Source organism: Eurosta solidaginis, chromosome 5 (assembly GCF_040869045.1).
Source record: "Eurosta solidaginis isolate ZX-2024a chromosome 5, ASM4086904v1, whole genome shotgun sequence".
Taxonomy (NCBI): Eukaryota; Metazoa; Arthropoda; class Insecta; order Diptera; family Tephritidae; genus Eurosta; species Eurosta solidaginis.
In genome coordinates, this window is record NC_090323.1 from 229,165,505 (window position 1) to 229,188,919 (window position 23,415).

The 23,415-nt window shown below is 36.7% G+C and overlaps 1 protein-coding gene across 4 annotated transcripts in view; it reads right to left on the reverse strand.

Annotated features, from left to right (window-relative positions):
• Positions 1-23,415, reverse strand: part of LOC137252707 (pleiotrophin-A-like) — a 326,419-nt gene that overhangs the window by 8,528 nt on the left and 294,476 nt on the right. For all 4 annotated transcript variants that reach the window (XM_067788755.1, XM_067788752.1, XM_067788754.1 and 1 more), the window contains one exon: positions 8,608-8,787. In XM_067788755.1, the coding sequence (XP_067644856.1) occupies positions 8,608-8,787 (180 nt within the window). The remainder of the gene's footprint in view (positions 1-8,607; positions 8,788-23,415) is intronic.

Below are 23,415 nucleotides of genomic sequence, written 5' to 3' on the forward strand. Positions count from 1 at the left end.
AATCGAAGTCACACCAATTGATAATTTGATAATTAAACGTAATATGCATTCGTCATGCGATTAAAGTGCTTACTAGAACTAACAAAGATTGTTGAGTATAAGCAAGTAGTTTAAACCAGCCGATATTTCTTCTTTCGCGGTTTTTTAATTTCCTTATCATTAATTTTTCATTTCTATGCCGACGTGTGCACGATTATGGCTGCGCGATCCGGCCCTAAAATAGATGAATTACTTACTAAAATAAACAGCTATTTCAGCGGTTGTTGCTGTTATTGTTGTAGCGATAAGGACACTCCATGAAGGCCTTGCGGAGTGTTATCGATGTTGATGGTCCTTTGCCGGATGCAGATACGGTATGTTCCGGTAACAAGCACCATAAAGGTACTAACCCGACCATCTCGGGAATGACTTGGTATGGCCACATGAAATATTTTATGCCATCCCACCCCCTATAGCCATCAGGAGTTCGGGGTCGCTAGAGCTTGGGCTGCTAATGAAACAGTATTCGCCACAGGTAGGTGAGGTTGACAATTGGGTTGATATATTGCGCTGGCAACCCCTTGAGAGGGTTGCGCTATACAACCCCTTGAATCAATTTGGTATTTTAGTCGTCTATTACGACAGTCGTACCTACCGCGGGTATATTCTTTATAGTTTCTTCATCTCACGCAACCTGGCATTATCACCGACAAAATCCAGGCCGCTATGTCTACATCGTAGAAGGTGACGCAAATACTGAACATTCACGTCGGTGCTGTTACGCTACCGACTGTGAGTCACCCAAAGATTTGAGTAGTAACGTTCAATAATACTCTCACCTTCAAGGCGCATGCCAACGAACTTGTATCTAAAGTACAAAGGCGCACCAAAATCCTCAAGTCGCTTACCGACAGCACCTGTGGAAAAGATGAGGAAATGTTACTAATCAGGTGCAAAGCAATTTGCCGGTCGCCCATGTGCGTTACCACTTTAGTCGCCTGCTCTTAAAAACACATACTGGAAAAAGCTGCAGGCCTGTCAAAACGCTGCAATCAGAACTGCCACGGGATGTCTCCTTATGACCCCCGGAAATAACCTACATAGTGAGGCCAAAGACTTCAACATTAAAGAGCACAACGAAATGTTGAACAGGAAGTGTTTGCTAAATTGGCACAAACCAGGACTTCCTAGCAAATAACTGCTTGAACTAGCCCCTCATCCACGGTGGTTAAGGGAACATCTCCATAAGCACTATTTTTAAATTGGGCACCTGTCAACAGAGCCGTTTGATTCGGACTCGCATAGGGAGGCCTTAGGCGAACGCCAGAACGCGCCCGGTGAACTCTGTTATCAATATACAATATCATATTCTTGCACACACTACCAAAGAAGACACGAGTAACCCTGCCCCAACTTCGTTCTGGATACTGTAACAGGTTAGACTTTAAGTTGTCTGTAATCAATTCCGACATACGTAATGCAAGTCCTGCATGCGAACTGTCCCCACATGACACCAACCATCTTTTAAATTGTAATGTGGAACACACGCCTCTAACACCAATCTCCCTATGATCCGCCGATGTTGAAACTACCAGTTCACATTGGACTCTTATTAGAGAACTTTGGCGACAATTTATGAGTGGTCGTGCACATTGAACGGAGCAAAGTATTGTCAACAAGCAAAATGTTTGCATATGCCTGATACTTTCAGGTTTTTCTAAAATATCGTCGCGATTTCCGTACATTGTTTAAGCACAAGCATAATAAGAGACTAATAGAGCATGCTGTATATCATCCAAACAAGTTGGATCCCCAATTGGTAAAATCCACTGGCTTCAAACCTGTAGCGGTCTAGTAATTCTAAGTAACGCCAGCTAACTCTGCACAGCAAAAGCTCACGCCGAATGGTGGGCACCAAGCGAGATCAAGTTTTCCTTCACCATATCTTCCAACTAAGTAAAGGTCCCACGCTTCCTCTGCTACCAAATAAAGGTATCGAAAAGAATCCTTTCTGTGTCTGTCGCAATCAATCCGCATAACTCGAGCTAGCTAGAACTTTTTGCACGAATCGCGAATACTTTGATATTCTTTTCTAACTCCAAGCTGCATCCATCCTCTCTCAAACCATCCTCAATTAATAGCATTGCATCCGAATAGGAATGCTAAGCATGATTTGTATTCGTCAAATGAGGAACGTAGACATTTTTCACTTGCCTACTAGTTCCAAAGAGTCACTTGTAGGCAGCTGTATGCCATTTTCATATACTGTACCTCTGCCGTTTAGATCTGCGGCAACAGTTATCTTCTTGATAGTTAGGTTAAACGTTTTATCAAGCGAGAGAGAAGCCTTCCTTAGGTTCCCATAGCTGCAAAAGCGTTATGCATTCAGCTTATCTTGATAGATGTAACAGCTTGGTCATGCCTACTTAAAACTCAGAATCCCAAATGTACTTTTTCATTTTATGAGATTTTATCAGAAAAGCATGACTGGCATGCTTTCCTTTGAGACAAGCAAACTGGCATAACTAAATGATTACTGAATAAATTAATATCGACGTCGACCACGATTTTGACGCCGAAAATACTAGTTCACTTCTCTGAGCAGCTCTAATACGTGACGTTTCTTTGAACTGAAGAAGTAACTGTAAGAAGTATATTTATTTCTCGTCCTATGCGCCCACTGAGGACATCTTTGGGCTAGTCGGAGAACCAACTGGAAAGATACTTACCTCCAAAAAAGTATGTGAGAAGTATTTTACGGCAAACAACCGAACATCATCATTATTGATTGGCTCTTAACCGTCTATGTGATTTTGGCCGTTGCGTAACAGGTCACGAAAACCTATTGGGAGCGCCAATAAAGGTCAAGTCTTTTTCCTATCAAAACTCGCCATGACCCCCGGCTTTACTATCACTCCAAATGAGCGTGATTTTTGAGAGAGGACTTTACTTTTCAATTGCCAACTCAGTCCGCAGTAGCACTTGGAGCCAAAAGCTATTCTGCATTTGATTTTTCATTTGACATTGTTTTCACTTTTAGAGAAGTACATGGCTTACAACTTTCTTGATTTTCCCGGTCTTGAAAAGCTTTGCTAACTGAAAAATATATCCACACTTTCGTACAAGGCATTTGATATGGCTAACCATGGCGTATCAGCAATATATATATGTGCATGTAGTAAAAAACAAAATTATAAATCTTATGCTTACCACCCACCTAGCAAAAAATACCTCAAGAGAAGCGAGCTTGATTTCCTGCGCAACCCGCGCTATCAACCTAAGATTTTTGTATAAAGTATAGGAAAATGGTGGTATTTTAACTTCCGAACTGACATACTTTTTTTTAGCATGAAATCTCATATTTTGTGGAACTGGCCGTCCGTATGGACATCACAGAAACTGGATGAGTCTATAGTGCTACTATAAGTTTGCTTAATGACAAAATTGCAAAATATTGTCAAAAATCAGGACCTGTGTTATTAAATAACTTCGTACTCTTGGTAAATAGTTGAAGCTTTCTAGGACCTATGCCACTTCCTGCTTCTTGATCCGATAGTTGCATTAGTTCGCTGGAATATTAGTTTGGAAAGCGCAGAGAAAGAGCCCAAATCGTGCTCGATCGTTCTCTCACCTAACCGGCACTTGCTATCTTTGACTGGGCCCAATTTAAAAGCATGCCACGCCAGAACCCAGTGTCCAGTCAGAACACTCCTTATAAGCCTGCAGTTCTCAATTTTTAGTGATAAAAGCAGCTTTGTTAGTCTAATGGCCTTAGATCTGCACATGAAGGCGTTTTTCATTACTTCTTTAACCTCTGTGGGGGTGACGGTGATGGGCGAAACGTCGCGCTTGTGTTTATGTAGCCATATATTTTCAGGAAGTCTGGCCTTACCGGCAGAAAGCGTTGCGAGTTTCATCGAGTCTGAAAGACCTTATTCGGATTTAACAAAAATTTGGCAGTTGACCACTATTTGCTGACATCCAGATTTTTATATGCTCCTCTAATTCGGCACTTTTTATTCACTTACCAGTAGCATAATGTTTATTTAAGGATTTCTAATATGAGGGGAATAAGGCCTGGGTATTCTTGTTCACAGGATGAAGCGAGCCAATGCGATGACCTAGCGTAGTGAACGCAGTTCTGTGCTGATCATGGAAATGTTTGGCAATTTGTGACATTTTCCATCCATTCTTGAGCGGCATCGCCATTTATCATGCTAAGCGTCATATTATCTATTTTTTTCACTAGTACCTTGCCTCTGTTGTTCTCTGGCTGGTAAGATGGAATAGCCTCTTGGGCAGCCGGTGGCAGGATGAAGGGGAATCCCATTCAATAAGGGTAGTAAGAACTACGATACAAGAGAAATAAATAAAACGCAAACACCTTATTAGTCATTTATATTTTTATATTTTATTATTCAAAATAATAAAAAAATAATACAATTGTTTCGGCACTATCGTTGTGCCTTCCTCAGTCGATAGCGTTCAACTAGCCGCTGTCTGTCATAAAACAATACAACAAATAATAACATAATGATACAATAACAAAACCAATAAGAGAATTTGCAATAATAATAATTGCGATAACAAAATAATTTTTAAGTTTGTTGGAAAGCGGTACAAAGACTAGAGTACAGTGGACCAATATCCCTATTAACAGCAACATTTTTATTTACATAAATATGCAAGGATTCTAAAATATTTAGTTTATTAATGTTTGTTTCCGATTTAATTAATTTGAAATTGTCTTCACTTATGGCATATTTTTTCTCAAGCGCATGTTCGGCTATTCCACTTTTTGGTTCGATGTTCTTAATATATTTCAGATGCTCGTTCATCCTTGTTCGTATTGTGCGCGTTGACTGACCTATATATTTTGCCCCACATATCTTTCCGTCGTCATCAAAGTTAGAGCACGTCACTGAATAAACCCCCGGTTTATCCAAACTGTGACACTTGTCTTTCGTAGATTTTAGCAAAGATTTAATTTTATTCTTACTTTTTGGGACAACTTTTATGTCTGATTTTTTGAAAAGTTTTTTAATATATTTAAAATATTGTTCATCGTACGTAATGCTACAAAAACGATATTCATCTTTTTTGTCCACTGTCTCGAAAAATGAGCTGCAATCTCTTCTTGCTTTTTTATTTTGGTGTTTGGTTATTAATTGTTGGATGCTGTTGCGGCAATATCCATTAATTTCAGCGATTTTCATTATTTTCTCTTTTTCTCTTTCAAATGCGATGCAGCTGAGCGGAACGTTTACAAGACGATGAGCCATAGAGTTAAACGCCGCTAGTTTGTGGCAGTAATGATGGTTGGATTCTATAGGCATGAACCGATCAGTTGTTGTTGGTTTTCGATAAATATCGAATTCGTTAACTCCATCATCGTTATGTGCCAATTTAAGGTCCAGAAAAGGCAATTCCATATTTTCTTCACATTCATAAGTGAATTGGATAGCACCATCAATTGAATTAAATAAATTAAGCGTGTCTTTTACTTTATCTTTTTCAATAATGACCACGCAATCATCCACATATCGGCAATAAAATCGTGGGAACAAAGAACTTTTAATTAAATGGTATTCAATCGCATTCATAATACAAATTGCATAAAAAAGGACTAATATTTAAACCCATCGGCAGTCCCTCGATTTGCTCAAAAAATTCACCTCTGAACTGGAAATATGATTGGTTGACGCACAATAAAGTTAAATCAAATAATGCGTTAGTGATCGTCGGATTTAAATTCTGTTTTTCGAGCCATAATCGTAGCGCGTCCAAGGCTCCCTTTTTTGGCACGCTGGAAAAATACGAGCTGATGTCGAATGAAGCAAAACATTCGTTCGGATTCAGCCGAACATCCTTGATTCTTGAAATCAATTCTAATGAATTTTTAACAGAAAAGGTGTCAAAGCTCTTGAGCTCGTTAAAATATTTGCTCAACCATCTGGCAATATTAGATATCGGGGAAGTGTACCCAGCGATGATCGGTCTAAACTTGTTGCCCGGCTTATGCGCTTTATATATACCATAAAGGCATGGGACCCGTACATACGACTTATGCATCTTAATGTCCCAACGGCGACCAAACAAATCAGCGTACATTTTTCGTCGTATAACAACCTCTTTTTTCATTTTTGGGAGAGGATTTTTCACTTTTACATAATTACCTTCCTCGATAAGTGCGTTCATACCATTGTTGTAATCATCCTCATTCAAGACAACAACACAGTTTCCTTTGTCAGACTTTGTTATATAAACATTTTTTCTGTTAAGCGACTTTACGGCGCTATGTAAATCATAGGAATTTTTGTGTTTATGAAAGCTTGGTTTTGATTTTAACACTTGTTTTAAACTAAACCGCAAATTCTCCGCCTCGTCGGGTTCTACTCTTCCGAGAGCTAACTCGGAGTCGGCGATTAATTCTTGCAAAGGTGGACTTTTATTAGGTAACGCGAAATTCAAACCTTTGTTTAAAAGTGTAATTTCAATGTTGTCAAGGACCACATCTGACTTGTTAATAATAAGGTCAGGTATAAACTTGCTAGCGGGAATATTTTTCGGGCTCTTTACTTTTAATTTATTCAGCTTGCATTATTTGATTTAACTTTATTGTGCGTCAACCAATCATATTTCCAGTTCAGAGGTGAATTTTTTGAGCAAACTGAGGGACTGCCTATGGGTTTAAATATTAGTCCTTTTTTATGCAATTTGTATATGAATACGATTGAATAAAAAAAAAATAAAAATAAATGTAAGGCGCGATAACCTCCGAAGAGATCTAAGGCCGAGCTTCTCTTCCAATTTGCGTCGTGCTCCCCTTGATTTTTCCCTACAAATTGGCCGGACGGGACCTACATGTTTTATGCCGACTCCGAACGGCATCTGCATGGCAGATGAGTTTTCACTGAGAGCTTTTCATGGCAGAAATACAATCGGAGCGTTTGCCAGACACTGCCGAGGGGCGACCCCGCTTAGAAAAATTTTCTTCTAATTGAAAAATCTTATTTCTAAAATTTTGATGTTGCTTTGCCCGGGAGTTGAACCCAGGGCATACGGTGTGATAGGCGGAGCACGCTACCATCACACCACGGTGGCCGCCATATACGATTGAATACCATTTAATTAAAAGTTCTTTGTTCCCACGATTTTAATGCCGATATGTGGATGATTGCGTGGTCATTATTGAAAAAGATAAAGTAAAAGACACGCTTAATTTATTTAATTCAATTGGTGGTGCTATCCAATTCACTTATGAATGTGAAGAGAATATGGAATTGCCTTTTCTGGACCTTAAATTGGCACATAACGATGATGGAGTTAACGAATTCGATATTTATCGAAAACCAACAACAACTGATCGGTTCATGCCTATAGAATCCAACCATCATTACTCCCACAAACTAGCGGCGTTTAACTCTATGGCTCATCGTCTTGTAAACGTTCCGCTCAGCTGCATCGCATTTGAAAGAGAAAAAGAGAAAATAATGAAAATCGCTGAAATTAATGGATATTGCCGCAACAGCATCCAACAATTAATAACCAAACACCAAAATAAAAAAGCAAGAAGAGATTGCAGCTCATTTTTCGAGACAGTGGACAAAAAAGATGAATATCGTTTTTGTAGCATTACGTACGATGAACAATATTTTAAATATATTAAAAAACTTTTCAAAAAATCAGACATAAAAGTTGTCCCAAAAAGTAAGAATAAAATTAAAACTTTGCTAAAATCTACGAAAGACAAGTGTCACAGTTTGGATAAACCGGGGGTTTATTCAGTGACGTGCTCTAACTTTGATGACGACGGAAAGATATGTGGGGCAAAATACATAGGTCAGTCAACGCGCACAATACGAACAAGGATGAACGAGCATCTGAAATATATTAAGAACATCGAACCAAAAAGTGGAATAGCCGAACATGCGCTTGAGAAAAAACATGCCATAAGTGAAGACAATTTCAAATTAATTAAATCGGAAACAAACATTAATAAACTAAATATTTTAGAATCCTTGCATATTTATGTAAATAAAAATGTTGCTGTTAATAGGGATATTGGCCCACTGTACTCTAGCCTTTTTACCGCTTTTCACCAAACTTAAAAATTATTTTGTTAGCGCATTATTATTATTGCAAATTCTCTTATTGGTTTTGTTATTGTATCATTATGTTATTATTTGTTGTATTGTTTTATGACAGACAGCGGCTAGTTGAACGCTATCGACTGAGGAAGGCACAACGATAGTGCCGAAACAATTGTATTATTATTTTTTTATTATTTTGAATAATAAAATATAAAAATATAAGTGACTAATAAGGTGTTTGCGTTTTATTTATTTCTCAAAATAATTACGATACAAGAGTTTACAAAGAAACCTTTTCGCTCTTATTCACAGCAAGTGGTGGACTATTTATCCACACCAATCAGAGTAAAGTAAGATGAAGGAATCAAGATAATTATTGTTCTTATTGCAACAACATTTCAACATATTCCTACCAATCTTATAGTGCACACTTTTTAACAATCATCAATCACCTAAATTTACACATGTGTTTCGCTTTTCCTTTTCCACTGTCACCCACATTATTTTATTATAAATTACACTGACACATGCTTACCTTTGTCCTTATTTTTACGTTGCTCCTTGGCGCTCTTATCCTTGGATTTGCCAGGTTTGCAGTTCTTCTTGATGACACGTGTTGCCTCACACGATGGATCACTGGTCGCCTTCAATTTATCAGCACGTGTCATTTGACCGGTAGCACATTCAGACCAGGACCCCTTCTCATATCGGCAGGCTGTACGAGTACGCAGACAGGATTAATCATAAGCATAGGTAAGTACATGAAATGAGAAGAAATAATGAAGTGGGCTTTTAGTATTTTACTTCGTGAATAATTAACTGAAGCAAAGATTAATTTAAATAATTATAGAGATTAGTATAAATACGTGATGTGATAGAAAGGTATTTATTTCTAATGGTTGTAATAAATGTACATTCATACAAGTATAAGTACGATATAAACTTATGTTTTATTAACTCGTATATATTTGTGTCAATCATTTTGTTCAATGTCCCAAGAATGTCAGCAGTTGGCTTGGACAAAGTGTTGTGTGCTGGGTTTGAGGTCGAAAACCCAATTCAAATTAAATATACCATAAGCAGTGGCGTAACAATAGGGTGGTAGGGCTGGCAAAATGCTACGGGCACCGAGCCAAGAGGATCCCGGGCCAAGCGGCCGCGAGCTCAAAAATATTTTTTTACATTGTACCTGCGTATTTTATTTTATTTGAAAAGTATATTTCTATAAGTTCTCCTTAAAATCCAAAGTGAGACAAACAAAGATCATAATATAATTCCAAGTTAAGCGCTAAGTATTTCAACCAAGCTAAACAAAAAGATGTTGATTCATTTTGAGAGATGTACACGTTACACGGGAGAGAGGTTGTTGATATGCAAAATTTTTTTTGAAGCAATTCAACAAATTTATAAATTTTTTGGTCATGGCATCAAAAGATGGAATATTTTATCAAGTTTTATACCTAAATAAAAACTTCAATAACACTAAAAACATTAAACCCTACTAGATGGGCAGGTTGTAATAAGGCCTTTTTTGCTTTAAAACTTCGGTTTGTTGAAGTCCAAAATGTGCTTACAAGAACATTCTGTTAAAATGCAAATCAGATGAAAGTAAAGTTAAAGTTTTACTCAAAAAAGGGACCAAAAACTAGAATTTTGTTATGTTATTGGTTTTCCATTGCAAGATTCTACTTACTATCGATGCAGCATCTAAAGGATTTCAGTCTAAAGCCACCGATCTATCAAATGCCTTAAAGCGTTCGAAACGTTGTCTATAAGAATTGGAAAGGTATCGACATGAATTTCAAAATTTAAAAATGGAAGTGAGTAGTGTTACAAAAAATGGTCCAACATTCCTGAATTTTCTAAAACTCGACAGAGGATGGTAAAACGCCATTTTGGTAAGCTTTTGTGAAAGGTGCGGCGACCACCGTGGTGTGATGGTGGCGTGGGTTCACACCCCGGGCAAAGCAACATCATAATTTTAGAATAAAAGTTTTTCAATTAGAAGAAAATTTTCTAAGGGGGTCGCCCCTCGGCAGTGTTTGGCAAGCGCTCCGGGTGTATTTCTGCCATGAAAAGCTCTCAGTGAAAACTCATCTGCCTTGCAGATGCCGTTCGGAATCGGCATAAAACATGTAGGTCACGCCCGGCCTATTTGTAGGGAAAATCAAGAGGAGCACGATGCAAATTGGAAGAGAAGCTCGGCCTTAGATCTCTTCGGAGGTTATCGCGCCTTACATTTTTTTATTTTTATTTTTTGCGAAAGTGATCATCTCCGAGATCCGAAGAGTTTCTTCAAAGTGAACACATTTTATCGAGTATTGGACATCATTATAAACTAACTGAAAACGCGTTTTAATCCAATGAATGAATTTGTTTCAAATTCCAGTGTTTTAAAGCCTTCCACTTTAGCAATTTTAAATTACTCTGATCTATTAAAAAAAGCTCTATAACTTGTTGGGATACATAAAAAGAGATAATGGAAGGCAAATAAATAGAATACCCGTCATGTATTAGAGACTTTGCTGATTTATTAACAATAAAATTAATTGTATATCTTGCAGCTTTCTTGAAGTATGCACTGCATTACTGTTATTTCTTACAATTCATATGACTACAGCTAGTACCGAACGGTCATTTTCAAAACTAAACTAGATAAAAACCTCCTTAAGAAAGTATGTGAGACAAGACTGCTTATGTAACTTAGCTCTTCTGTCTATTGAAAATTCTATAGCCCGATCTTTAAACTTTTATGATGTTATAGACACTTTTGCGGAACAGAAATTTACAAAAACAAATTGTACTTATTAAATATCTTATTAAAATTAAATTGTTATTTTTATTTCATTGTTAATGCATTCAAAACCCCCAATATTGGGCTAGCCTAAGAGAGGAGGTCTATAGCCATTAGAGGGACATATACTTACAACGTGTAATTGAGTACACTGAAAATCACGAAGTTTATTAAAATTAAACTGACTACAACGTGACGATTTTTATTGATATGGTCCCATCAAAAGAATTTGCCACGGGCCCCAGATGGTACAGTTATGCCACTGACCATAAGGTTTAGAATAAGGGAAATTCTGTTATTAGCTTTATTCAGATGGTCACCGCGCTGATTCATGCTCGAGATAATGGGTCACATGAATCAACTTTTGAAGTCTATTTATATATATTTGATTCAATTTTTAAGTGATTGCTATCAAAATAAGATTTCACTGTCTTTATGCATATGGGTAATTAAAAGGGAAGACCGAGAATAGAAATTGTTTCAATAAAGTCGAAGTACAAAGATATGAGTTCATGTCACAAATTTCACAAATCTAAGGAGTTCATTTGTTTCATGTGGGGACTCTCCACATTTATAAAGCTAACAATTAAATCTTGCACAATGGTCAGTACAAAAAATTGATTTGATGGTTTATCGGTATTTAAAACAGTCAAACATTTGCTTCAACACTTCGTCTTTGGTTGTCTCCTTACAGATTGCATTTACCAATTAACCAGAAAAAAAAATGAATAAAAACAGATATATGTACAAGAACAAAAAATAGCTTTCTCAGTGAAATGTGTTTATGTAAGAATTTTTCCGGTCTTCTAAGTGACTAGTTATACTCAGTTGAGCAGAGCTCACAGAATATATTAACTTTAATTGGATAACTGTTGGTTGTACAGGTATAAATGAATCGAGATAGATATAGACTTCCATATATCAAAATCATCAGGATCGAAAAAAAATTTGATTGAGACATGTCCGTCCGTCTGCCGTTAACACGATAACTTGAGTAAATTTTGAGGTATCGTGATGTAATTTGGTATGTAGATTCCTGGGCACTCATATCAGATCGCTTTTTAAAATGAACGATATCGGACTATAACCACGCCCACTTTTTCGATATCGAAAATTTCGAAAAAGAGAAAAAATGCTATAATTCATTGCCAAAGGCGGATAAAGCGATGAAGCTTGGTCGATCGGTTAACGTTATGACGCAGAATAGAAAATTAGTAAGATTTTGGACAACGGGCGTGGCACCGCCTACTTTTACAAGAAGGTAATTTAAAAGTTTTGCAAGCTGTAATTTGGCAGTCGTTGAAGATATCATGATGAAATTTGGCAGGAAGGTTACTACTATTACTATATATGTGTTAAATAAAAATTAGCAAAATCGGATGAAGAACACGCCCACTTTTAAAAAAAAATTTTTTAAAGTCAAATTTTAACAAAAAATTTAATATCTTTACTGTATATAAGTAAATTAAGTCAAAATTCAACTCCAGTAATGATATGATGCAACAAAATACAAAAATAAAAGAAAACTTCAAAATGGGCGAGGCTCCACCCATTTTCATTTAGTTTGTCTAGAATACTTTTAATGCCATAAGTCGAACAAAAATTTACAATCCTTCTTAAATTTGATAGGGGCATAGATTCTATGACGGTAACTGTTTTTTGTGAAAATGGGCGAAATCGATGGAAGCCACGCACAGTTTTTATACACAGTCCACCGTCTGTCCTTCCGCTCGGCCGTTAACACGATAACTTGAGCAGAAACCTATATATCTTTACTAAACTTAGTCCACGTACTTATCTGAACTCATTTTATCTTGGTATAAAAAATGGCGAAATCCGACTATAACCACGCCCCTTTATCGATATCGAAAATTACGAAAAATGACCCACCGTAATGGCGATATCTCGAAAAGGCGTCCACCTATAAACCTAATGCCCACTCCCTCTTAAAATGCTCAGTAACACCTTTCGTTTGATACCCATATCGTACAAACACATTCTAGAGTCACCCCTGGACCACCCTAATGGCGATATCTCGAAAAGGCGCCCACCTATAGACCTAATGCCCACTACCTCTTAAAATGCTCAGTAACACCTTTCGTTTGATACCCATATCGTACAAACATTCTAGAGTCACCCCTGGCCCACCCTAATGGCGATATCTCGAAAAGGCGTCCACCTATAGACCTATTGCCCACTCATTCTTAAAATGCTGTTTGATACCCATATCGTACAAACATTCTAGAGTCACCCTTGGTCCACCTTTATGGCGATATCTCGAAAAGGCGTCCACCTATAGAACTAAGGATTACTCCCTTTTAAAATATTCATTACCACCTTTCATTTGATACCCATATCGTACAAACATTCTAGAGTCACCCCTGGCCCATCCTAATGGCGATATCTCGAAAAGACGTCCACTTATAGACCTAATGCCCACTCCCTCTTAAAATGCTCAGTAACACCTTTCGTTTGATACCCATATCGTACAAACATTCTAGAGTCACCCCTGGCCCACCCTAAAGGCGATATCTCGAAAAGTCGTCCACCTATAGACCTAATGCCCACTCATTCTTAAAATGCTGTTTGATACCCATATCGTACAAACATTCTAGAGTCACCCTTGGTCCACCTTTATGGCGATATCTCGAAAAGGCGTCCACCTATAGAACTAAGGATTACTCCTTTTTAAAATACTCATTACAACCTTTCATTTGATACCCATATCGTACAAACATTCTAGAGTTACCCTTGGCCCACCCTAATGGTGATATCTCGAAAAGACGTCCACTTATAGACCTAATGCCCACTACTTCTTAAAATGCTCAGTAACACCTTTCGTTTGATATCCATATCGTACAAACATTCTGGAGTCACCCTTGGTCCACCTTTATGGCGATATCTCGAAAAGGCGTCCACCTATAAAACTAAGGATTACTCCCTTTTAAAATACTCATTACCACCTTTCATTTGATACCCATATCGTACAAACACATTCTAGAGTCACCCCTGGCCCACCCTAATGGCGATATTTCGAAAAGCCGTCCACCTATAGACCTAATGCCCACTCCCTCGTAAAATGCTCAGTAACACCTTTCGTTTGATACCCATATCGTACAAACATTCTAGAGGCACCCCTGGCCCACCCTAATGGCGATATCTCGAAAAGGCGTCCACCTATAGACCTAATGCCCACTCCATCTTAAAATGCTCAGTAACACCTTTCATTTGATTCCCATATCGTACAAACACATTCTAGAGTCACCCCTGGTCCACCTTTATGGCGATATCTCGAAACGGCGTCCACCTATGGAACTAAGGATCACTTCCTTTTAAAATACTCATTAACACCTTTCATTTGATACCCATATCGTACAAACACATTCTAGAGTCACCCCTGGCCCACCCTAATGGCGATATTTCGAAAAGCCGTCCACCTATAGACCTAATGCCCACTCCCTCGTAAAATGCTCAGTAACACCTTTCGTTTGATACCCATATCGTACAAACATTCTAGAGTCACCCCTGGCCCACCCTAATGGCGATATCTCGAAAAGGCGTCCACCTATAGACCTATTGCCCACTCATTCTTAAAATGCTGTTTGATACCCATATCGTACAAACATTCTAGAGTCACCCTTGGTCCACCTTTATGGCGATATCTCGAAAAGGCGTCCACCTATAGAACTAAGGATTACTCCTTTTTAAAATACTCATTACCACCTTTCTTTTGATACCCATATCGTATAAACAAATTCTAGAGTCAGCCCTGGTCCACCTTTATGGCGATATCCCTAAATGGCGTCCATCCATAGAACTATGGCCTACTCTCTCTTAAAATACTCTTTAATACCTTCCATTTGATACACGTGCCATACAACCACATTCCAGGGTTACCCTAGGTTCATTTCCCTACATGGTGATTTTCCTTATTTTGTCTCCATAACTCTCAACTGAGTATGTAATGTTCGGTTACACCCGAACTTAACCTTCCATACTTGTTTTTATTTTCAAATGCTTTCTCACTATCACTGAAATTATGTAGGGTGATTTATTGTCTAAGGTTTTTTTACACTGTAATTTTTTGACCGAAATAGTTTCGGAACTGGTAAATTTCTTTTCTGCTCTTTTGAAATTACCAATATATACTTAACATTAGGTTATTATAAGAGTTTGTTAACACAACAACACGAACTGACGCCAGTCGGTCACACCAAGGGTTGTCATCAGTCTTTGTTTTATTGTGGTTGTGGTCTGTAGCCGTAAATGGATACAGCGATGTACCGCCGAGCAATGGTGAATCCGAACGATGATAAGGTAATTAATGCTTCCTTTCCCGATTATGATGAGATCTGAGTAGCAATAGCCGGACTGAAAAATGGAGCTATTCAAATACGGCGGCCAGGAGTTGGTAAGACGCATGCACGCGCCACAATTGAAATCTAAGTGTTCTTTGCTCAGTCTGCAAGAAGAGTGTTCCTGCAAACTGCGCCCACTATCGCGGAATCAGCCTTCTTAATATCGCATACAAGGTTCTGTCAAGCGTATTGTGCGAAAGATTGAAGCCCACTGTGAATCGGCTGATTGGATCTTATAAGTGCGGCTTCAGACTTGGTAAATCAAGCAGATTTTCATTATGAACGAAAAGAATTGACACAAAACACCTCTTCGCCAATTTTGAAGTCGACACATTTGCGCATTGGCAACAACGCTACTGTTGGCAGTTAGGTAGGCAATTGAAAATAAAGTCCTCTCTTGGCAAACGAGAACCATGCTCTACAATTCACTTATCGTATTCGTCCTAGTATATGGTGTAGAAGCATTAGCAACGACAACATCCGATGAAGCGGCTCTGGAAGTGTTAGATAGAAAAGTTCCTCGAAAGATTTACGGACTTCTACGGCTACGTCCACCTATGGAAGCATACGAAGAGCGGCCCCCAAATCCGCTGGAAGGACCAGGTGGAAAGCGACTTAATTTAATTTAGAACATATGTATTATTATTAAGTTCGATTCATGAAGAGCTTGTCAGAATTGTGTATTAGATGGGTTTACATTTGCTCAAAGTAACAACATTTCGTTCCAGTAAATGCATATTTGAAGACAAAAAAAATTTTATTTCCTAAAGAATTGGCCACAAACTCTTTGAACCCTTTCGATGTTTATCATTGATAAAAATATGTTTTTAAACAACCACTAAATAAAACATTTGAGACTACTCAAATTACACAAAAAGGCAAAATAATACATAAATTGTTTAGATCTACACTAACAATAGAAAAAGGTCGCCTATTCAAAATCAATGACTCTTTACGGCAGCCAAGTTTTTGTCTATTATCATAAATCGACATACAGAGTTACATTTTCAAGCAATTAAGCAACAAGCCCGTATGAAACTTTATTTTTTTAGGTTAGCTTGTGGTGGAAAATGGGGAAACTGTTTGGGAATTGCGGCTGTACCGTAAATAAACAACATGTCTTTATGCAAAAAGTGTTTTCTTAGGTAATAAAATCTGATATTTATGGCATACATATGTAAATACATATGTGCGCGTGTGTGTGTCTGAATGAGTGTGAGTACTTCCAATATAGTACCGGAAATACACAAAGGAAATAACTTATCGTCTACATTTTAAAGCTCTATTTTCATGCATTTTATTACATGCACACATATGAAGCAACGTACATACTCTCGCACATGTGTTTTTGTATGTGTAACCATACCGCCCATATTATTGTTCTCGTCATCAACAATGCTCCACAGACGTGACGCCATTTTTGGCAATAAAATTTAAACGAAATTCTGCCAATTTACATTTTAAAATCTGAGTTGCCTTCGGCCATTGTTATCAGTGACAACGTATGACCAAAATAAAGCAAAAGGAAGCACAGTGGGATATAGTCGGAAAAAATGCAGTTTATATTTTACTAGCTTATTCCCGTGGGTTACACCCCACGTTTCTATAAAAATATGCAAAATAAATAACACAAATTTTAAATTTATTTTAAGAATGTGTATTTGCAAATTTAGGTATTGCTGTAACCATAGGATATACAATATTTTTTGTAAATTATTTGAAGTATAAATAAAAAGATTTTTTGTTGAGCCAACTCTGGAGTAGGCTATCTATAATTGGCCATGGGTGAAACATGAGCTGGTAAGATTGACTCCTACCACAGCTAATGACTGTCCTTGAGCTTCGTTGATAGACATTGCGAAAGCCAACCTAATAGAAAATTTGAGGCGTTTGAAATTTAAAGGTATATCTGTCGGTATTAGATGAATCCTTGGTATGAAAACTTTGTTGTTTTCGAAATTTCCCGATCAACTCATTGCTTCAATGACATTGATGATAAGCCTTGTCACATTACATAAGGGCGGAGGATCCAAATTACGAAGCATAATATTATGGACCCTTTTTAAGGATCAATCGATCAGGAGGAATGCCTGGTGGCTCCAAGGAGTTAAGAAACACAACCCAGTACCAAGCAGTATCGTTTGTTTGAATTTTATATAGACATCGAAGATGTAGACAGACGGAAATTAACAAAAAATTTTAACGGCGGCAGATTACTAAACGTCCAAACGGAATAACAGCCAAACTCAAGTCTGTAGTTAAACTTTAGCTGTTAAAATAACCTAAGTTTGTACGGCAGGCATAGTTCTCAAAAAACCCATTTGTAGGGAAGGTGCCACGCCTGCTTTTCCCCAATTCCACATTTTACTGGAGGTGTTAGGACTTAACGTCATATAGCTCCTTACCAATTTTTATTATCCTACCATTCCGACATCCAGAGATATAAGGTATGATATATTCCATTTTTATGGCATGTGCCACGCCCCTTTTATATATCGAAATTATTTTTAGCTTATGACCATCCATGGAAGGTTTCAAGTGGGTTGTGCAAATTTGGTTGTGATCGGTCGATCCGTTTAGGACGCAACCCGATCTATACCTACACACATACATAATTTGAATTTTATATATGGGGTATTCCATCCCATTTCGACCAATTTTGAACCCGACCCCTTTAGAATTGGCTGAAAGTTTTTCTTCTTTTTCTAGCTTACGAAAGACGTTTTTCAGAATTTTTTCAAATTTTTTCATCCAACTCAAAAAAAGTTATGAATTTAAAAAAAAAAAACACCGTTTTGGTTTTCAAAATGCTATAACTTTTTCAAAAAATTTACCGTTTGGGATCTTTTTTTTTTTAATTTGTTTTTAAATGTACTTTTCGGAAAAAATACAAAAAAATTTTTAAAGTTTTTTTTCTAATTTTTCAGTTTTTCGAGATTTTTCGAATTTTGCCATTTTTTTTTCTCATAAAAAACTTCAATCAATTCTGCAATCTTTCCCACTAATCCTGGAGTGGACCGATTATTATTATTTTTTTTTTTATGATCATATTGATATAATAGTAACAGCGGAAGTATTAAAAACAAATACTGTAAAAATCCGAACAAATGTTACTAAGCTTTCAAAAAGCACGCCTAAAAATCATATCCACACCATTAGGAATAAACTACATACAGACTGTATGTGCCTACATGGTGATCAAAAGGAATATAAACAAAAAAGGCAACTCTTAGAGACCAATTGTACAGCGAACAACGGAACATTCATATGGCGTAGCAGCTAAAAAGGCTTGCACTGATATGAATGTTGGAGACTCGAGTTCAACGCTTAGCTCCCGAAAAGCTAGCTGATGAAGAAGTGAAATTCAGAAACATGTCCGAGTAACCATCGCCGTTTGTAAACTTACAATTTTTCTCTAATATCAATTTTTTTTTTTATTTAATTGAAAAAAAAAAAACTTTAAAAATTTTTTTGAATTTTTTCCGAAAAGTACATTTAAAAATAAATAAAAAAAAAAGATCCAAAACGGTCAATTTTTGAAAATGTCATAGCATTCGGAGTCCACAAAATATAAAGGCTTCGCAAATTTTTAGAAAAATATATTTAAAAACCCCACAAATTGGAAGAGAAACTCCACCTTAATATCCTCGCAGAAATATTGCGCCAAGTTATTACATTAAATAATCTTCTAGAACTGAAGGGCTGTTAAAAAAAGTTCTGCAAGCTAAAAAAAAATGCTCATAAAGTAGTAACAGTTAATTTTTTACTTTTTTTTTTTTTTTATAAGCATAGATATACATATTTATATCAATGACAGGTAAAGAAATTATAACAATTTATTCATTTTTGTCCCTATGACTGCAATTTTCGGGGGAGATCCGACATCAAGTTTTGTACAACGGTTTTGCTGACTTTTAGCGACACCGTTCGCTACAGCTTTTGCAATTTCGTAACGGCTTTTCTTGGTTTCCCTATTTTCAAACATTTTGCTTTCATCAGAACCCAATATCGCTGAATTGGCCACAATTCAGGCACATTGGTTGGAATAAATTTTTTCCTAACATAATTCACATGGCTATCTTCGAAACACTTTTGGATGACACGTGCGTAATGTGCTTTTTGTCCTCTGTTTTTCAATTCGTTTTGTAACTTTTTTCTTTTTGAATGTTTTAGTAGCATTTCTCTGCTTGATTCGTGTGACTTGCACATGTGTGACTTTGGCTATCCCTCATTGACATAAATCGGTTTTTCCTAATTGGGGAGAGGGCATTTTTCTCCAATATGGCATCTTTGATACCCTTGGGCCGCTACTTCTTGGCTTGTCCTTCACTAAGCCACCTTCCTTGAAGCGCCAAACTCATCTTCGAGCAGTGTCAAATGATGATCCTGTAAATGTCGTCAGGTGTTTATAAATAACATTTGGATTATTCGCCCATATGTACAACCATGCTTCAATTTCACACGGCTCTGGATGTATCTTTTTTAAAAATGTGACACTCCGCACTCATGGTTGTTTTTTAGAAGAAGAGGAGAAGGGGGACAAATTAAATCCCCTTTTTCAAAATGGCACAAATCCAAGAAAAATTTATGCAAAGTAGTGTGAAGGATTACCTTAAAATAAATTATACATTTTAAGTTTTAAACAGTGAACTAGTAAGCTTAGGCCCACTTGCATAACGGCAAATAATCTTTATAATTCGGATGGACTTAGAGAGTAACAAATAGAGCTAATAATGGAATACAGCGAGGCATCAAATCACGTTTAGAAAATTTGCCACTACTAGATTTTACTTGCAACTTTTTAATCTTGATGCTCTAACTGCAATAGATAGATAAACTTTGGTAAACTCTTATAGCTCTGCCGTGAGCTGAGAATCAAAAACTCGCAAGAACGGCCGCAATATCTACAAAAAAATTGTGAGATTCCAGAGATTGCTTAACTGATTCCAGGCTCAGAGAGAAAGCAGCCAGCGGAATCTCAAAGTCCCTTCTGGATGCCACGTTCAGTAATCTTTTCATTAAAACTATTCAAGCAATCCCTGAAAGCTTTACATATTGAGATGGCAGAGCTTAACGCTTAGATAGCAGCCAGACTATCGGTCAAAGTACAGAAATTGTCATTGGGACTTGAAATATTTAATAAAATTTTGTTAACACCCAACATCGGTATTTTGTAGTTAGAGATATTACATATCTCTTAAGGGGTTGTGTACCATAACCATTTTAGGGATTGCTAATTGCCAACCTCACTTATCCTTGGCGAATACTACTTATTTAACAGGCGAGGCTCTGGCGATAACAAGTTCCTCACGAGTTTGGAGGGGTTTGGATTACCTAAAATGTTCAGGTTGGTTTAATCAAATCGTTCCGCGAGGGTTGGTAACGAAATCCTGTTTTTGCAAAATCCCGAAAGCAAAATCCTGCTTTATAAAATCCTGCTTTTTAAAATCCTGTTTTTTAAAATCCTGCTTTTTTAAAATCCTGATTGAACCTTTGGCCCCTTTGCGGCATATATATGCAGATCTAGATGAAGTTGAATACAACACTAAGATCAAAAATCTTGATCTAGTTTCCAAACTCAAAAGCGACCGATCTGACTATTCGGATTAACTACCATTCATTGTTAAGAAACTATGTATTATGAGAAAGACGGTTCATTTTAGCGCTTTCTATAGAAAGGGTTTTGTATCGCTTTTTGAAGCTAGGATTCTTTTGAATACTATACGCTTAAATAAACCTATTAGATCTCTCTTCATATTTATTTTTCCAAGATATACCACTGTGCAATGTGATATATAATCCGGTTCTCTGCAAATGACCTGTCGCATAGGTTGCTTGCGTTCGTGATTCATGCCGTCGTTGTATGTGCATTTGTAGGTGTATTTGCATGCCGCTCCTTTGACAGCCAGGCATAAAGCGTAAAGGATTTTTGGTGCTGTAGGGATTACAAAACAGTTAGTCGGTCTCTTGATATTTATTGCCATTACACACATCCGTACGTACATATGCGTATTCATTTGTTGTTCATATAAATTATTGTTATGTTTACGCGCATCGTGTATTTCATGCATTGACCGATTATGATCGAACCATTTGTATATACTTTTGGGCAGCATTCATACATGTACGTATGAATGTATCTATTTAACGTCATCTGTCTCGTTCTGTGATGGCCGCTCAGCTATTTGGATAGCATTTCATTTTGTTTACTGTATTGGTTCAACCATACGTCTCTGGCCTGTCTGACCGTTTCTGTCATATCTGTACATTTTGCACCACAGCAGAGTATACAAATACGAAGAGATACTTTCTTGTTATTTTTTGCGCCTACAAATGCGATAAGGCACGTACAATGACATAAAACCAATTTTATATGCAAGCAGCAATGTTTAAATTCGTATTGAAATAAACGCTATATACCCATCTGTATGTTTTGACTGCAAAATTATGATGACACATAAACCTAGCCACAATATTTGTTTGTATTGCATCTCTCTCAAATAAAAAATATATGCTAATATGGAAAGTAACATCCCCTCTTTCCAAGCGCACTTTCCAGATCTTCATCCAATTAAATAGATACTGGAAAGTTTCAGAATTTAATATAATAAATATTAGATTTTTGCAAAATAAAGAAAACAATAAAGAATCTACGACATAAACTAAGGAAAAACAACATAAACAAAACAAAAACTAATGTCACAACGAAAGCGGACAAATCGGAAAAGAGGAATATATAGCCAAAGCCGAAGAACTTGTAGAGGAAATGAAATGTCGTAGAATAAGAGAGGATCCCACGGATGAATACCTAAAACAAAACAAAGCTGCTATAATAAATGTAACAAATATAGTAGTTCTAATATGGCACATAGATTGGTTCAAATGAACTCTTCGGCTCCCCCACAAATTGCGCTACAAAAAATTCACAAGCCGGACACTCCAATGAGGCCCATCATCTATATATTAATACGCTAACAAAATTTCCATACAATCAATTGACAGGCTGTTTCGCATACTTAGCATACGTAAAATCATATAAAAGTTATATGAATCGATTCGTATTGATCAGCCGCGGTGCATATGCCTATTTTTGTTAACAAATATTACTCTATTTGTTTATAATTAATAGAAAAAGTTGTTTGTAAATTTGAAAAATTCATACAAATATCGTAATTCATTATTGTGCACAAGCACGCCATCGTTGGGAATAATTATCTAAGTTTGCTAATGCGAATTTCAAAGACCTGAAACTTTATGCACAAGCGCGCCGTCTTTGGGAACAATTATCTAAGTGTTTAATGTGAATTTCAAATTTTATGTATCCCCACTAAATTCGAAGGCACAAATGTTTTACCTGCATACAAATATGGTTTCCCATTGTTGCCGCTTATCTATAATAGCCTCTACCAAAATCCTAAAAAATGTTCCAAAATAATTTATAGCGTACCAACAACCTTAAATAGATTTAATTTTTGACCGGCCCATTTTTTGTGACAATTTTTATCTACACGTAAATACATAAGTCTTTATTTAAAAGATTCTTTGTTTTTTATTTTAGTTGTTTTCAAAAAAACATGAAATCACAAATAATGAGTTAACTATTGTTGAAACTAACTAATTTATTTATAACAATTAATGGCAAATTTGCTCGAAAATGTTGTTGCATTTTCAGATTTAATCCTAATTTTAGATAAAGTACGTCAGAGCGGCAACCGGCATCATAGCGGCCGTCTTCCCATAGGCAGTATATTACCCACTATATTTATTATTAGGCTAACTTTGTTTGATTATATGCCCATTAATCGGATGCTTACATCCCATAATCCTAATTTGTTTATGTCGCTTAAAGTTATGAAATCAATTTTATTTTAGTAAATATGATTGCGTGAATAATTTCAATTTTTTGTTTGTTTTTCCTTTCTTCCTAATTTATTCTGCTCTGTTATATTTTAGTATTATATTGTTCACAGACGATATTTTAATGTAGATATGGTCATATATATTCATAAAATGGAGTGTTTACAAATTTAATACAAATTAATTACGTACATAGATCTCAATGGGATCCCAACATTAAATATCCGAATATTAGAATCTTCATATTTCCACAATGATCACATTAAAACCCGGAAAAATGTATAAGTGCACTTATTGCGTTTTTATATGGAACTGTTTGTTCACTTCACTTAAT